The 16,093-nt window shown below is 46.9% G+C and overlaps 1 protein-coding gene across 1 annotated transcript in view; it reads right to left on the minus strand.

The window, feature by feature from the left end:
* Positions 1-2,248: 2,248 nt before the first annotated feature.
* SF3B2 (splicing factor 3b subunit 2) overlaps positions 2,249-16,093 on the minus strand; it is a 29,284-nt gene continuing 15,439 nt past the window's right edge. Inside the window, exons 13-21 of the mRNA XM_087880953.1 lie at positions 14,835-14,984; positions 14,642-14,731; positions 13,488-13,595; positions 11,654-11,761; positions 10,055-10,197; positions 8,777-8,878; positions 7,830-7,929; positions 6,823-7,008; positions 2,249-2,491 (exon numbers count right to left, since the gene is read on the minus strand). Of these exons, the coding sequence (XP_087737079.1) occupies positions 2,420-2,491; positions 6,823-7,008; positions 7,830-7,929; positions 8,777-8,878; positions 10,055-10,197; positions 11,654-11,761; positions 13,488-13,595; positions 14,642-14,731; positions 14,835-14,984 (1,059 nt within the window). The 3' untranslated portion in view covers positions 2,249-2,419. The remainder of the gene's footprint in view (positions 2,492-6,822; positions 7,009-7,829; positions 7,930-8,776; positions 8,879-10,054; positions 10,198-11,653; positions 11,762-13,487; positions 13,596-14,641; positions 14,732-14,834; positions 14,985-16,093) is intronic.

Raw genomic sequence — 16,093 nt, forward strand, 5'->3', positions numbered from 1 at the left:
TGCTCAGTGGCTTAGCCGCTGAGCCACCGGCTGGGCTCCCACGAGGTCCGCTAGCCGAGCCTTGTCTAACCCCTGCGCCGGGAAATCGGGCGGCTGGAAGGACGCAATCCTTGCACTAAGCGAGGGGAAAATCAGCTGGGCTTGGGGGAAGGGGTCCCATGGCTGCTGGGAGAAACCCTGCCCTAGAGGGATTGGGGGAGGGGCTTTCTTCCCCCACTCATTCAACCCCCCCCCGAACATCCTTGTCCCCATCTGGGAAAAATCTTTCGAGAGAAAATTGTCTGGCGCTTTTCACCAGCTGCCCCACATCTTTAAGAGCCCCATGGCTTCGCTTGCCAACGCTCGGCTGGAACCGAAGACACTCTTCCTTTGTGCTTTTAATCCTCTGCCCCCCTCCTCTTTATTTTATCCTTCCCCTCCTGCGACCTCCCCCCCCCCGTTTTTCCAGAATTGTGAGACGCAGGGAGGACAAAATAAGCCATTGTTTGATTTTTTTTTAAAAAAAGGGTCTTGGGAGAAATTAGCCACGGACATGGTGGAAGACCGGCTTGCGAGAGGCTGTGTGTTGGACTTAAAGCCACCTGTGGGTGTGTGCAAGGGAGCGGAAAGAGAGGAGGGGGTGCGGTAGTTGTCGTTGTGGGGAAGCGGGGAGGCCCTCCAGCTCAAAACCCAGTTAAGGCAGTGCCAAGTATTTTTTTTTTCTTTTCTTCGACTGGAGTTTCTGTATTTTTTTCTTTGAAGAGGTTTCGCTTCTCATCCAAGAAGCTTCTTCAGCTCTGGATGAATGGTGGGGAATGGAAGGATTGATACCTCCTTGCAGACAGCTGGTCCTTTGCATCCTTTTAGAGGGTCGTCGAGGCCACTTGGGAGGTTTTATCTGTGTCAGGGTCACCTGAGTAGTTTCAGCAGTTCCAAAGAAGGCTGCGCACCAGTGATGGATTTCAAATTTTTTTTTACTACCGGTTCTGTGGGTGTGGCTTGGTGGGCGTGGCACGGCTTGGTGGGCGTGGCAGGGGGAGGTTCCTGTAAAATCCCCATTCCCTCCCAATCAGCTGGGACTTGGGAGGCAGAGAATAGATGGGGGTTAGCCAGTCAAAATTTTGATAGCCAGTCAACATTTTTACTACCGGTTCTCCAAACTACTCAAACTTTCCGCTACTGGTTCTCCAGAACTGGTCAGAACCTGCTGATACCTACCTCTGCTCCACACCGATTTGCATCACTCATCTTAGCCAGTCTACCATACTGGCTGGCTTTCTGGCGAATGAGAATTAGTCAGGTTGGGGGGAGAAAGGACAATTTCCTGCATGCATCCCCCCTCCTCAATCCATTGGAGGCTACTACAGAGGAGGGAGGGGGCTGCACATATCAGCTAGCCTGATATTTAATCCCAACAGATGGCCTTTCTTTCCGCGGCATTCCCCAGGACAGCTGCAAAAAGGGGAGTAAGAAATGGGATGCCCACCCGGTCCCCAAAAGAAATGTCTAACGGCCAGTTCAAGCTGATCCGGAAAAATATCAACAGGGGTTGAGGCCGGTGAGAGCAAGAGGCAGTCCGGGGAAACAGGCCTAGGGGTTAAAGTGGGAATATGAGAGAAAATTCCCGAAGCTAACAGTAAATGATTTTTTCCCCTATTTTTTGCAAAGAAAATGCCTTGGATGTGTCTGTGAAATCGTGCTGGAGTTGCACTTAACTCAAGGCTACTATTTCTCAACCTGATCAATTGTTAAGGTAACTGGATTTTGACTCCAGGAATTCCCCAGCCAGCATGATTTAAGAGATGGACTTCAAATCCCAGAATTCCCCAGCCAGCATGCTTTAAGAGATGGACTTCAAATCCCAGAATTCCCCAGCCAGCATGCTTTAAGATGAGTGGACTTCAATTCCCAGAATTCCCCAGCCAGCATGCTTTAAGAGATGGACTTCAAATCCCAGAATTCCCCAGCCAGCATGCTTTAAGATGAGTGGACTTCAATTCCCAGAATTCCCCAGCCAGCATGCTTTAAGAGATGGACTTCAAATCCCAGAATTCCCCAGCCAGCATGCTTTAAGAGATGGACTTCAACTCCCAGAATTCCCCAGCCAGCATGCTTTAAGATGAGTGAACTTAAATTCCCAGAATCCCCCAGCCAGCCTGTTGGCTGGAAAATTCTGGGAGTTGAAGTCCACTCATCTTCTCAACCTCCCCAGGTTGAGAAAAAGAATATTTTTCCTTTGAACGCCCGTTCAGAAAAGGGAAGAACAAGATTTCCAGAATCTCTGACTTTTATTTACAAAACAATCCGTTTCTGAGCTCCAACCACAAAGATGCAAAAGAAACAAAAAAAAAACAGAGTGGAGATTTTAGGGTAGGTGGCGGGGAGACGGAGGTGGTGTTTTAAAAAAAAACAAGAAGGGAAAAAAAGAGAGGAGGGTGTTTCAGAACTTGAATTCCTTGTATTTCTTGGCTCCGGCTCGGCTGTCCTGAGGCTGTGCTTTCCGCTTCTTTTGCTAAAAGGAAAAAATAAAATAACAGAAAGTTGGTGTGTTTATGACAGCTTAATAGCTAGGGATTCCCGATTTCCTTCCGTTATCCATGGATTGGGAAATTCTCAATTCCCTTCAATTAGTCCACCAATCTTCCTTTCACCAGCAAAGCATCTCCGGTCCAGGCTTCGGTGTGAGATTTTCCCAGCATCCTTTGGGGGCCTCTGAGCTGCTATTGGCTCCTCTTAGCCGAAGAGACTGACTTGACTCACCTCTTAAACTGCTCCTATGTGGGTTTCCATTCACCAGCAAAACAGCTACACTCAACTTTGGGGTTTGATTTTTTTAGAACAGGCTGATGGTCTCACCTGGGGGAGCCCAGAGGATGGCCAGACAATAGAAGGGGTCCTCTAGTTAATATACGGAGAGGGGGAGCCACACTGGACAATGGGAAGCAAGCGAGCCTTGGTAGTACAGTGGTCTAAAGCACCCTGTTATTAAGACCAGCTGCCTGCAGTTACTGCAGGTTCGAATCTCGCCAGGTTCAAGGTTGACTCAGCCTTCCATCCTTTCTAAGGTAGGTGAAATGAGGACCCAGTTTGTGGGGGCAATAAGCTGACTTTGTATAAATATACAAAAGGATGAAGGCTATTGCTTAGCGCATTGTAAACTGCCCTGAGTCTCCAGAGAAGGGCGGCATATAAATCAATTTTTTTTTTAAAAAAAAAGTTTTCTTGGTAGTGCTTTCTCCTGGCTCTGGGTATCCTTCTGAGTGAGGTACACCCTCCTTTTGATTTTCTAGGGAAAGTCTGGATGGATGGATGGATGCATGGGATAGATACAGGGAGACAGAGAGCGATGGATAAATAGAATGGATGAATGGGATGGATAGATGGATAGATGAATGGGATGGATGGATGGATGGATAGACGTATAGATAAATAGATGATAGAGGTAGATGATCAATAGAGAGATGAGATAGGTGATAGAGAAAATATAGAAATAAATATAGATTAGATACAGATGATAGATACGATAGAATAGATATAGATTAGATATAGATGATAGATAGATAGATAGATAGATAGATAGATAGATAGATAGATAGATAGACAGACAGACAGACAGACAACGGGTGGATAGATAAATAGATACAGTAATTGATAGAGATAAGATGGATGGATGGACGTTTAGATAAATAGATGATAGAGGTAGATGATCGATAGATGAGATAGGTGATAGAGAAGATAGATAGATAGATAGATAGATAGATAGATAGATAGATAGATAGATAGATAGATAGATAGATAGATAGATAGATAGATAGACGGACGATGGATGTGGATGGATGGATGGACAGACACACTTGAATGGATGGATAGATAGATATAGACAAAGATAGATATGACAGACACCCCCTCCATGGATGGATGGATGGAGCTATAAATTGATGGATGGACAAACAGACAGATAGACAGATACCCTTCCTTTGATACAGTAGATAGATGGATGGATGGATGGATGGATAGAAAGATGTAGACAGAAACATAGATGGATGGATGGATGGATAGATGGAGATAGATAGATAGTGATATAGGAGGGAGGGAGAGACAGACAGACAGGTGATAGATGGTTGCAATTTTTACAGTACTATAAGGTAGGGTAGCCACCTGGAAAGATGGCATTATTTTTTTTCCTTTGGAAAAACAAAAGTGGTCCATGAGCTGAATTATCCACCAGCAGTTGCTGGGGAACAGTGCGCTGCAACGGGAAGATGCCAACAGTCGAGGTCAGCACTTCTGTGCTTATTTTTTGACGCGCAGAGAAACGTGTAACATGATCACTGCCTATTGGAGGGTCCCGGGATCCGCAGTGGGTTCCAGGCAGTGGGGGAGTCAGCCTCAAGATTTGAGAAGGCCTTTCCCTCCTAGTGGCAAAGGGCCCAACTGGCTTCCAGCCATGCCAAGCTGTTAAGATTGATGGGCGGGATGTAGGTTTCGTTTCTATGCCGTTACTATCGGTTCCGGCTTTTAAAACGTGTCAAGCTGGGAAGATGGAAATGAACCAAACACGAAATGAAAGGTTCACGTAAGACTTACCTTACATCCAGTTCAGAATTAGATCTTTTCAAAAGAGCAGAAACTGAACTGGAATCCGATAGAAGTGCATTTAAAAGTTTCCAAATGCAGTTTTGTAAAAATATATATATATATAATTAAACGAGGCTGGCCCCTGGGGAAGCAACAGAGCGGAGGAAATATTTTGGACCTCTCTCGCTCAATATTTTCCCATCTCCAAGGATCAGAGCAGGGTGGGAAGTCTGCGGATCAAGCTTTTCATAGCTATTAGAACACAGAATCCTAGGGGCCGGAAGGGACCTTGGAGGTCTTCTAATCCATGGGTCAGCAACCTGTGGCTCTGGAGCCGCATGTGGCTCTTTCATCCCTCTGCTGCGGCTCCCTGTCGCCGGTTAGCTCCACAATTGATAGGGCTTTCAGTTACGATAGGTAGTGGAAAAAGAACACTGTGCTAGGAGGAGACTCTATGGTGGGGGAACCAGACTTCTGGTTGAAAGGGGGCTTCCGGTTAGGACCTTTGTAGCTCTTTGAATGTTTAAGGTTGCTGACCCCTGCTGTCGGGGGTAATTCTTGGACATGCTCAAGAATTAACAGATGTTGGGTTGTTTCTCAAGGGTCTCAGAGCCCGGTTCGAGGATGATACCAGAACCCAAATCGCTGAAGGAAAACTAGTCGCTCTAAAACAAAGAGGGCGCCCTGCGAAAGAGTACGTCAAGGAATTCCGGAAATTAGCAGGGAGGGTCCGTGCTTGGCCCGAACGCACGCTCGTCCATCAATTCCACCTTGGTTTGGACCGCGAATTACGACAGGTGTGTGTGTATAGGGGTTTGCCACCCCGCTTATCGGAATGGTGTAAGGCAGCGATAGATCTTGATGTGGGGTTACGTGGATTCCGTGTAAGACCAAGCGTGGGACCACCCCAAACACGGTGGCTGCCCGAGAGACCGTCACCCCTGAAAGCCATGGAACGAGGGGAGCCCGACCCTCAATCCCCGGATACTACCCGCCAGCCGTTACGGTGTTTCCGTTGTAACCAAATAGGACATAGAGCCCTGGATCGCCCACTACCACCGGCGCAAGCAACCGTACCTGCCATCACAACTCCAAGCCGGAAGGGCCGAACCCGAACAAGTCCCGAAAGAACCAGAGGGGTTCTTCAGGCGGGACAGGCTGACAACGGAATGCCGAATTACCTCTAGTCCAACCCCCTGCTTAGGCAGGAAACCCCACACCATTTCAGACAAATGACTTCTCCAGTCTCTTCTTAAAAGCCTCCAGTGATGGAGCACTCACAACTTCTGGTGGCAAGCAGTTCCACTGGTTAATTGTTCTCACTGTCAAGAAATTTCTCCTTAGTTCTAAGTTGCTTCTCTCCTTGGTTAGTTTCCACCCATTGCTTCTTGTCCTGTCTTCAGGTGCTTTGGAGAATAGCTTGACTCCCTCTTCTTTGGGGCAGCCCCTGAGATATTGTAAGACTGCTATCATGTCTCCCCTACTCCTTCTTTTCATCAGATTAGGCATACCCAGTTCCTGCAACCGTTCTTCGTATGTTTTTGCCTCCAGTCCCCTAATCTTTTTTGTTGCTCTTCTCTGCACTCTTTCCAGAGTCTCCACATCTTTTTTTACATCGTGGCAACCAAAACTGGATGCCGGATTCCAAGTGTGGCCTTACCAAGGAATTATGACTGTAACTTTGTTGCTTGTATCCTTACGATTTATATTGATATTGTTTCCTGATTCGTTATTTGTACTCTATGACTATCATTAAGTGTTGTACCTTATGATTCTTGATGAACGTATCTTCTCTTTTATGTACACTTAGAGCATATGCACCAAGACAAATTCCTTGTGTGTCCAATCACACTTGGCCAATAAAAAAATTGTATTGTATTGTATTGTATTGTATTGTATAGGTGTTCCGTTCCGTTCCGTTCCGTTCCGTTCCGTTCCATTCTATTCTATTCTATTATGTATCCTTTCTTTTATGTACATTGAGAGCATATGCACCAAGACAAATTCCTTGTGTGTCCAATCACACTTGGCCAATAAAAATTGACTATTAATGACTATTATAAAGTGGTATTAACACTTCACGTGATCTTACCACTTTATAATGTCTTGGTAAGGCCACACTTGGAATACTGCGTTCAGTTTTGGCATTCAGTTTCCACCCATTCCTTTTTGCCCCGGTAACGAAATTGTTGGGTCTTTTCCTCTTTGTTTGATTTTTTTAGGGTGTCAATCCCATTTTGAGGGACTGAAGGCGCCGCCTCTCACCTTCTGTTTGGCCGCGTGCTCTGCCACCATGTCGCTAAAATCCTCCTTCTCCACTTGAGCCTGCTGTTCTCGCACGTGCTCCTCGTACTTCTGGGTCATGGCCATGGGATCGAGCTCCAACTCCTCAGGCGCCAGGGCAACTTCCACCCCTTGGATTTCGGGGACCGGCCCTTTGCGGCTCATGACCTGCGGAGAGAGAGAAGACATCAAGATTAGGGATGAAGAAGGAAGCCTGGTCCACTAAGAGCTCTTTAAGCTATGATGGACTGCTGGGCATTTAAGGACAGATCTGTAGCTGGCGGGCACTGCCAACAACACTCTGGCGCCTTCGTTCTGGAGGATGCAAATTTTTGTGAGCAATGTCAAAAATCATAAGTGATTGGTTGACTTAACAAGCAAAGTTATAGGGGAATGAAATGGAAGTGTTTGTGATTCACAGCACTGCAGTGTTTCTCAAAAGTGACAGCTTGAAGTTGGTTGGATTTCAACTGCCAGAATTCTGGGAGCTGAAGTCCACCCATCTTAAAGCATGCTGGATGGGGGATTCTGGGAGTTGAAGTCCACCCCTTTTAAAGCATGCTGGCTGGGGGATTCTGGGAATTGAAGTCCACCCATCTTAAAGCATGCTGGATGGGGGATTCTGGGAGCTGAAGTCCACCCATCTTAAAGCATGCTGGATGGGGGATTCTGGGAGTTGAAGCCCAGCCACCTTCAAGCTGCCAAGGTGGAGAGACATGGCTTTAAGGAACCCAATCTTCCGCCTTTTAACGTGAGAATGTAAGGTATCTTGGAAGCCAGATTCACTTAACAACTTGGTTACTAATTTAGCAACTGCAGTGATTCACTTAACAAATGAGGCAAGAAAAGTTGTAAAATGAGGAAAACTCAACTTCACAGATTTCTCACTCGGCAACATAAATGCTGGGCTCCGTTGCGGTCGTAAGTCGAGGACTATCTTAAGCAAAAGAGCCCATCTTAAGCAAAAGAGAGACCAACCCAATCCTTACCGTGGCCATGTCATAGATATGTGTGGATCCCATCATGGCACCCCCAACTGTTGGCATCCGCTTCTCTGGAAGAACTGTGAATAGTTGGGGCGTCTCGCTTCTGTTGGGCATAAAACAGGCCGGTAGGAGAAAGCAGGAAAAAATGAATGAATGAATGAATGACTGAATGAATAAACCAACCAACCAACCAACCATGAATGAATGAACCAACCAACCATGAATGAATGAATGAATGAATGAACCAACCAATCATGAATGAATCAACCAACCAACCAATCATGAATGAATAAATGAATAAATGAATAAATCAACCAACCAACCAACCAACAATGAATGAATGAATGAACCAACCAATCATGAATGAATCAACCAACCAACCAATCATGAATGAATAAATGAATAAACCAACCAACCAACCAACCAACAATGAATGAATGAATGAACCAACCAATCATGAATGAATCAACCAACCAACCAATCATGAATGAATAAATCAACTAACCAACCAACCAACCATGAATGAATAAATAAACCAACCAACTATGACTGAATGAACCAACCAACCAACCATGAATAAATGAATAAATAAACCAACCAACCAACAATGAACGAATAAATGAATGAATGACTGAATAAATAAACAAACCAACCATGAATGAATGAACCAACCAACCAACCATATTGTGTTAGGGGGAAAAATGGCCCTTCAGTTTTCCTGTACCCTCCCCACTCTTCCCTCTAGAGTTGTGTCTTTCAGGATTGTCTTGTTTTTTATCTCTCTGAAAGGCCAACAAAATGTGCGAAGGACTCAATCAGGTGAACCTCTAGATTCTCAAAACCCGACTTACTCCCCACACCAGAGACGGTCTTGCTAGTCCCCGAGAAGGGGGGGGGGTTGGGAGGGGATGTGAAGAGAGTGGAAAACAGAATCGAAAAAGCCCATTTACCCGTCCATGGCTTCCTCAATCTTCTTCTTACGCAGCTCTATCAGCTCTGGTGTCTCCATGCCGGCGGGCACCGAAGAGAAGCCCCCTGGGGTGATTAGGCCGCTAGAGGAGGAAGAGGAGAAACTGAGTCAGAACCAGGACAAACGTAACTGGAGCCAACCCTGGTTAAGGAAGTCACTTATTTGGGGTGGGGAAAATCATACGATGCACTGAATCCTAAAATAGCCATCTGGTCTAGTCAATTTGCCCAACAGGCTGATGAGAAACAGGACAAGGAATAATGGGTGAAAGATCATTAACGGGAGGTCCGGTTACAGGAACTAAGGAGGGATTGCCTGACAGTGAGAACAATTCACCAGTGGAAGGGCTTCCCTCCTGAAGCTGTGGGTGCCCCATCGCTGGAGGCTTTCAAAAGTAGACTGGACAACCATTTGACTGGGATTGTTGTGGCCCGCCAGCGGCCGGTGGAGCTGGCAGCAGAGTCGGACAGTGAGGAGGTTGGGGAGGAACGTGGGCCAGTCCTGTGGGGGCTAGGGAAAGCTCAGATGAGGACTCTGCATTGGAGGCAGAGAGGGAGGTAGACAGCAGTGAGGCAGAGGAACAGCTGGAGCCCGTTCCCACTGTGTGCATGCGCAGAGCTGCCAGAAGACAAGAACAACTCAGGAAGCAGGGTCGACTCAGGAGTAAAGACACACCTTGGAGGTGATTGGCCCCTCCCATGGGAAACAAAAGAGGAGCGAACGGGAAGGGGGCTTTTGCAGGAAACAATTCATTTCTTCCGTGACTCTGAGAGACTCTGTGCCAAGTTTGACCTTGTACTGTGTTTGGAAGCAAATTATGTGGCAGCTTGCCAAGCGAGATAAGGTCTGTGTTGATAAATCTTCCTTTGGAAAACTGTTTGGGCAAACCTTGCTGACTGTGAATGAAAGGAATTCACAGTCGTGTAAATAAAAAGAGGTTTAGCCGGGACCAAGACTCTGCTTCCTGCTTTTTAAGGGAGCCTGGGTCAGGACAGGGATGGTGTAAGGTTGAGCAGGGGGTTGGACTAGAAGACCTCCAGGGTCCCTTCCAACGTGGTTATTCTGACGCTCAACTGACAGGCGATTCAGGGAGAGAGGGGAGGCTGCTAGTTCATAGATGAGTGGCCAATCCCACGCCAACATTTTCTTCTTAGGGACTGTCCTGACTTTGAGCTTTCCATGGAGATTTGGATGCTTTTATCATCGCATCTCCCCTATTTGGAAATCCCCACCCCGAAAAGAACAGACAGAGCCTGACCTATCGGCAGGGGTGATGAATCCCGTCTCGTCCGGCTTCTCTTCGTCGCTATCCTCGTCTTCTTCCTCCTCTGAGGATTCTTCGTCAGACGGCTCCAGTTCCCCCCAAGGAGTCCGGTCTATCTCTTCTTCTTCGGTCTTAGCCTAAGGAAGGGAGGGGGGGAAGGAAGAAAGAGAGGGAGGGAGGGAGGGAAGGAAGGAGCAGAAGGGAAGGGAAAGAGGGGGGAGACAGGGATGGATGGATGGATGGAAGGAGGGAGGGAGGAAGGTAGGTGAGGGAGAGAGGCAAGGGAGGGAGGGAGGAGAAGAAGGGAAGGGAAAGAGTGGGGAGGGATGGGGAAGGAAGATGAGAGCGGGAAGGAAGGAGCAGAAGGGAAGGAGGGGGGAGACAGGGATGGATGGAGGGGGAAGAAAGATAGGAGGGAGGGAAGGAAAGGAGGAAGGAAGGGAAGAGAAAGAGAGGGAGAGGGAAGGAGGGAGGGAGGAAGATGAGAGCGAGAGAGGGAAGGGAGGAAGGGGCAGAAGGGAAAAGAAAGGGGGAGGGATGGAGGAAGGAAGATGAAAGCAAGAGAGGGAGGGAAGGAATGAAGGGGGGAGGGATAAGCAGAAGGGAAGAGAAAGAGGGGGAGGGAAGGAGGGAGGAAGAAAGATGAGAGTGAGAGAGGGAAGGAAGGGAGGCGCAGAAGGGAAGGGGGAGGGAGGAAGATGACAGCAAGAGAGGGAAGGAAGGAAGGAAGGAAGGAAGGAAGGAAGGAAGGAAGGAAGGAAGGAAGGAAGGAAGGAAGGAAGGAAGGAAGGAAGGAAGGAAGGAAGCATGGATGCCAATCCCTTAACAGCTACAAGCTGGGCAGCTGTCAATTTGTATAATTTAAAAAAAAGTACAATGCAGAAGGTTTGAGCTGTGACTGTGAAACTCTTTAAGAGCTGCTTCCAATGGAAAAGCAAAGATTCTCAGTCTTCAATTTATTGAAGGAGAAAAGGAATTGGGTTACAAAATGTTTGGTAGCTGGGCAGATTCTCGATAGCACCTGATTTGTTTCTGCGTTTGTCAGAGATTATACGGATCCTTCTCTCGCCACCCTGTTGGCTGCCTGTTTTCTGGTAAAACAGGAGTATCCAATCTTGGCAACTTTCAAGACGTGTGGACTTCAACTCCCAGAATTCCCCAGCTAGTTGAAATCCACACGAAAGTTGCCAAGGGTGGACACCCTTCTGTAAAGAAAGACTGATTCAAATATATTCTTTTGCTTGTAACATTCTGCAAACTACCAACAAGGTGATGGGAAAGATGGCTGGGGAATTCTGGGAATGAAGCCCACCCATCTTAAAACATGGCTGGCTGGGGAATTCTGGGAGTTGAAGTCCACCCAGCTTGCATGGTGGCTGGGGAATTCTGGGAATTGAAGTTCACCCATCTTAAAGCAGGCTGGCTAGGGAATTCTGGGAGTGGAAGTCCACCCATCTAAAAGGAAACTGGCTGGGGAATTCTGGGAATTGAAGTCCACTCCTCTTAAAAGCATGGCTGGCTGTGGAATTCTGGGAGTTGAAGTTCATCTATCTTGCAACTGCCAAGGTGGAGGAAATATTGCTGTAAACTTACCTGGAATTCAGCAGCGTTGGTCCCAAAGACATCACCGTAGAGTGGCTTCCCTGTCTCGTCCACGGGTGGTTTGCCCCAGCCTCCGGCGTGATATCCAAACGAGCACCCCTATGGAAAAATGAAACGAGGATGTCAGTTCTTTGGAAGCTGCTTAAAACAAGCCACGATTCTGCGTTTCGCACCATCTTCTTAAGCACGATACGTTGAGAAGCGTGGAAGAGCTGGAGCAGAATTTCCCGATTCGAACGAATACATGACCTTGTACATTACAGCAGAAAAGGTGTAACTGCCTTTGCTGTTTTTTTTTTCTTTTGGCTTTTATCAATTGTTAATTTTGATTAGTATTAACCATTAATATGTATTGATGTTATGAGGGAAAAGCACTGTTATGAGATTACTATTAGAGAATAGTATTATCATTACTGTGACGCTTATTATGAAAAGAACTGTAAGCAGACAATACATTGTCTATATGGATTTTGAATATGTTGCTCTTTTTTATTTATATTAATAAAAATATTTTTTTTTTAAAAAAAAAGAACAGCACGTACTCTGCTAGAGAGAATTTCTCCAGCACGAATCCGAATGTCAGGATTCGGTGTTATCTCAAATAAACTTCATTCTCAAACGCAAAGTCTTTGATGAAATTTTTCTTTATTTAAGAATTAACTACGTCATTCCTGAACTCTTGGTGCAGCCAGAACTGGCATCTCCTTCCAAACTCCTCCCTTTCCGCTCTTTATTCCCCAATGTCTCATTGGCCATCGTGCAGATCCATCTCTCCGTCCCAAGCCCTTTCCAGTCACAGGAATTCCCCCCTCCCTCTATCACCTAAATAACGTTATCTACCAAAGAGTAGGAAACTAAGTGAAAGTTCATCTCAGCATTAAAGCAAGGCTTCTCTTTCTCTCATTCATGTCAGCGCTGGGGAAAATCATAAATTGGAACGCTGACACCGAAAGCTCGGAAGACAAAATCTCTGGTCCTGCAACATTATCCCGGAACACATATATTTGCTTTTTATTCGTGATTTATTATTTTAATTTTTTCTTTCTGACGATCTTCCTACGGATTCAGCAAGCAGGTGGGGTCTGGCAGCTGACGGTTGAGCTAACAGAGTCCCCAAACCTTTCTCGGTTTTGCAGAATGACCTAGGCTTCCTTAGAAATTAAACAGCACAAACTTAGTCCCGGCAAACCTCTTTAATTCATATTGCTTTGAATTACTTTCATTTACAGTCCGCAAGTCTTGATAAAAGAGTCTTTCAGAGGAAGGTTGTCAACACCCACCTTATCTCATGTGGAACGCTGCCAGAGGGCTAATTTCCAGATGCAGGGCAAGGCCAAACTTGGCACAGAGTCACAAACAGAAGCTTCAACTCTTGAACCGGCCGAATGAACTAACTGCTTCCTGCAAAAGCTCACATCCCATTCGCTTCTCTTTTATGTCTTATGGGGAGGGGCCAATCATCTCCAAGCCTTACTCCCAAGTCGACCTTCTTTCCGTAATTGTTCCTGTCTCCTGGCAGCTGTGTGTGCGCACACTGGGAACAGGCTCCCGCTGTTCTTCTGCCTCGCGGATGTCAGACTCCTGAGACTCCGGAGGCAGCAAAGAACTACCAGATGGCCTTGGCCCCCTCTCTGCCTCTGACTCAGAGCCCTTGTCTGAGACTTCCCCAAACTCCAGGACTGGCCCACGTTCCTCCCCAAGACTCCTTCCTCACTGTCCGAATCTGCTGCCAGCTCTGCAGGCCGCTGGCGGACCACAACAGATGGATTGTGACCCTCGACAGTCGAGAAGAAGTACTCCCGAGCATGTTAGAAAGCTGACTCACCTCTGGGATGGGAGAATTCAAACCCGGGATTTTCAAGTTGGGGTAGGAAGGTGGCGGGCCGTAGCGCTGCATGGCGATCAGCCATGGAGGAGGAACTTTGTGGGCATTCTTGGAGACACAAGGGAAAAAAAAGACACCGTTAGTGACGGAAGCCTTTGCATTAGCCTCCTCGCCTGACTTCTGTGCAACCATCCCATCCTAAATGTCTAGGGAGATCCTCAGTCATCCAGGTCGTGGTTGTCCCAAAAGTGCTTTTTTCAAGAGGCAACTGGACTTTCTGTTTTTTTCTTTGAAGACGTTTCACTTCTCATCCAAGAAGCTTCTTCAGCTCTGATTGGATGGTGAGGAACGGAAGGGTTTATATTCCCTGCAAACAGCTGGTCATTTGCATCCTTTTAGAGGGTTGTTGAGGCCACTTAGCTGTGTCCTCGGGGTCACCTGAGTAGTGCAAATTGGTATGAAGCCTTCTTGGAACAGCTGAAAGGACTGTGTTGTAGAACAGGAGATTGGTGGAGAAACAAAACAACCACTTCACAAACACACGGCACAACATAGGAGAACAAACCCATCAGGACAAGATTCGGCAGTTCATCTGCATTTAAAAGACAAAGGCCACTCTTTTGAAGACAACGAAGTCCACATTCTGGACAGAGAGGACTGCTGGCTTGAAAGAGGGGTCAGAGAGGCCATCCATGTCCAAATTGAACAGCCCGCTCTCAACAGAGGGGGAAGGATACAACATCGTCTTTCTGTTGTCTACAACACAGTCCTTTCAGCAGTTCCAAGAAAGCTCCCCAGCCGTTTGGATAAAATAACCATCCTTTTGGCAGGTTGGCTTTTGAAAAAAAAAAAAAAAGAAGTGTCTGCCAAGATTCTCTCTTGCTCCATCTCCCAAGGCTCAGTTCGGAGGCCACCGCTGTTCTCGTAGGTGTTAGCAATAGCATTTAGACTTATATCCTGCTTCACAGTGCTTTGCAGCCCTCTCTAAGCGGTTTACAGAGTCAGCAACTTGCCCCCAACAATCTGGGTCCTCATTTTATCGACCTCGGAAGGACGGAAGGCTGAGTCAACCTTGAGCCTGGTGACATTTGAACTGACAAATTTCAGGCAGCCGGCAGTCAGCAGCAGGTGTTGGCAGTCTCCCAACGACTTACCGGCCCCACGGGCATCCCCAGGGCGATGCGCAGCTCGTCTGAAAGATCTCCCGGCTTTTTCTCCTTCAGACGTGTCTCGAACTCTTTGCCCTGGGGGAGGAAGAAAAAGAAGGGGAAGGACTTGGCAAGGGAGCCGCCACACTAGTCTCCCTCCTTCCCGTCGAGTTGGGGAAGAGGGCTGCGGCTTCGTTACCTCGTAGTACAAGTCGCCGTGAATGGTCAGCTTTGGCTTCGTCTGCCACTTGAAGAAGGCGTCGTGCAGTTTCTGGTAATCGATGTCGATTTTGCCCATCTTCGGCCGGACTTTCTCCCGCATTTTGGATTTCATGGTTTTTTGTTCCTCCTGGAGGGGCAGGGAGGGAAGAAACCAGGGGAAAGTCAGCCAACGGGAAAGGGTCCTGTTAAGTGAACCCGTCAGCTGTTAAGTGAATCAGTTCAGTTTGTTAAGTGAGTTTTGCTGTCAGGGTTCCGACGGATGCCCTAATTAAATCATGAGTCTCGAGCTAAGCGTCAAAAGAAATCCAGTTATTTATTAGGAGCTTCATGTCGGCAGGTTCCCAAGTGAAGCCAGCTCTGACCTTACGTAATTTACGCCCCAATCATGACCCTGTTCCCCCCCTCCCCCAATCACATTCAATTTTGCACGGTGTACGTCACTCCCCTTTGACTACTGTAGGTATCCCTGGGATACAGCCTTGAGGGAGATAAGCGTGGAATGTGCATCTGTTTTTGGCTGCTGTGCAGTTTCGCAGTTTCCCATCCCTCCTGGCCTATGGCAACTCGAGAGCAGGCCAGGGATGCTTTGCGAGTTGACATTTGCCTCATTTTACGATCTTTCTTGCCGCAGTTGTTAAGCAAAATTCACTTAAGAAATGTTTCGTTCAGCAAAGTACGTTTTGGGCTCGATTGTGGTCATAGGTTGAGGACTAAATGTACTGCCAATTCTGTCAGTGTGTATGAGAATTCATGACTGGCAGAGACATAGTAACAAGGTCAGCCTATGGGAGCTGAAACAGTTTGGAGCCTGGGCGTGGCTTAGTTCTGTAGCTCTGAGTCTGCTGAAAACTAGTCTGCTGAATTGAAACTGAAACGGTTCTCTCCTCTGCCTGTGTTTTGCTTGTAACTACTACCACGTTGGAAGAACCTGCCATTGGTATTGTACATTTATTTATGTGTTATATTATATATAAAGAGAAGTTAATGAATCCTGCTGAATCAGTTACCTGTGTGTGCTTTCTGGATTTGATTGCTGTTGCAAACTCTTGACCAATTCTGTGTATACTTTTATTTGGTTATTTAATTTGCTACGGTAATATAATTTTAGCCTGACCATTCTGAATTCCCACCCTCTTGAGCCTCCCTTTCGTGCAAACTTGAAGGCTGCAGTCATGGAACAGCTCTCTCTGTGTGTATGTGTGCGTGTGTGTGTGTTTGTGCGTGAACAACAAAGCT

The sequence above is a fragment of the Pantherophis guttatus genome, chromosome 18, assembly GCF_059756535.1.
Source record: "Pantherophis guttatus breed Tessera chromosome 18, ASM5975653v1, whole genome shotgun sequence".
In the NCBI taxonomy this organism is placed as follows: domain Eukaryota; kingdom Metazoa; phylum Chordata; class Lepidosauria; order Squamata; family Colubridae; genus Pantherophis; species Pantherophis guttatus.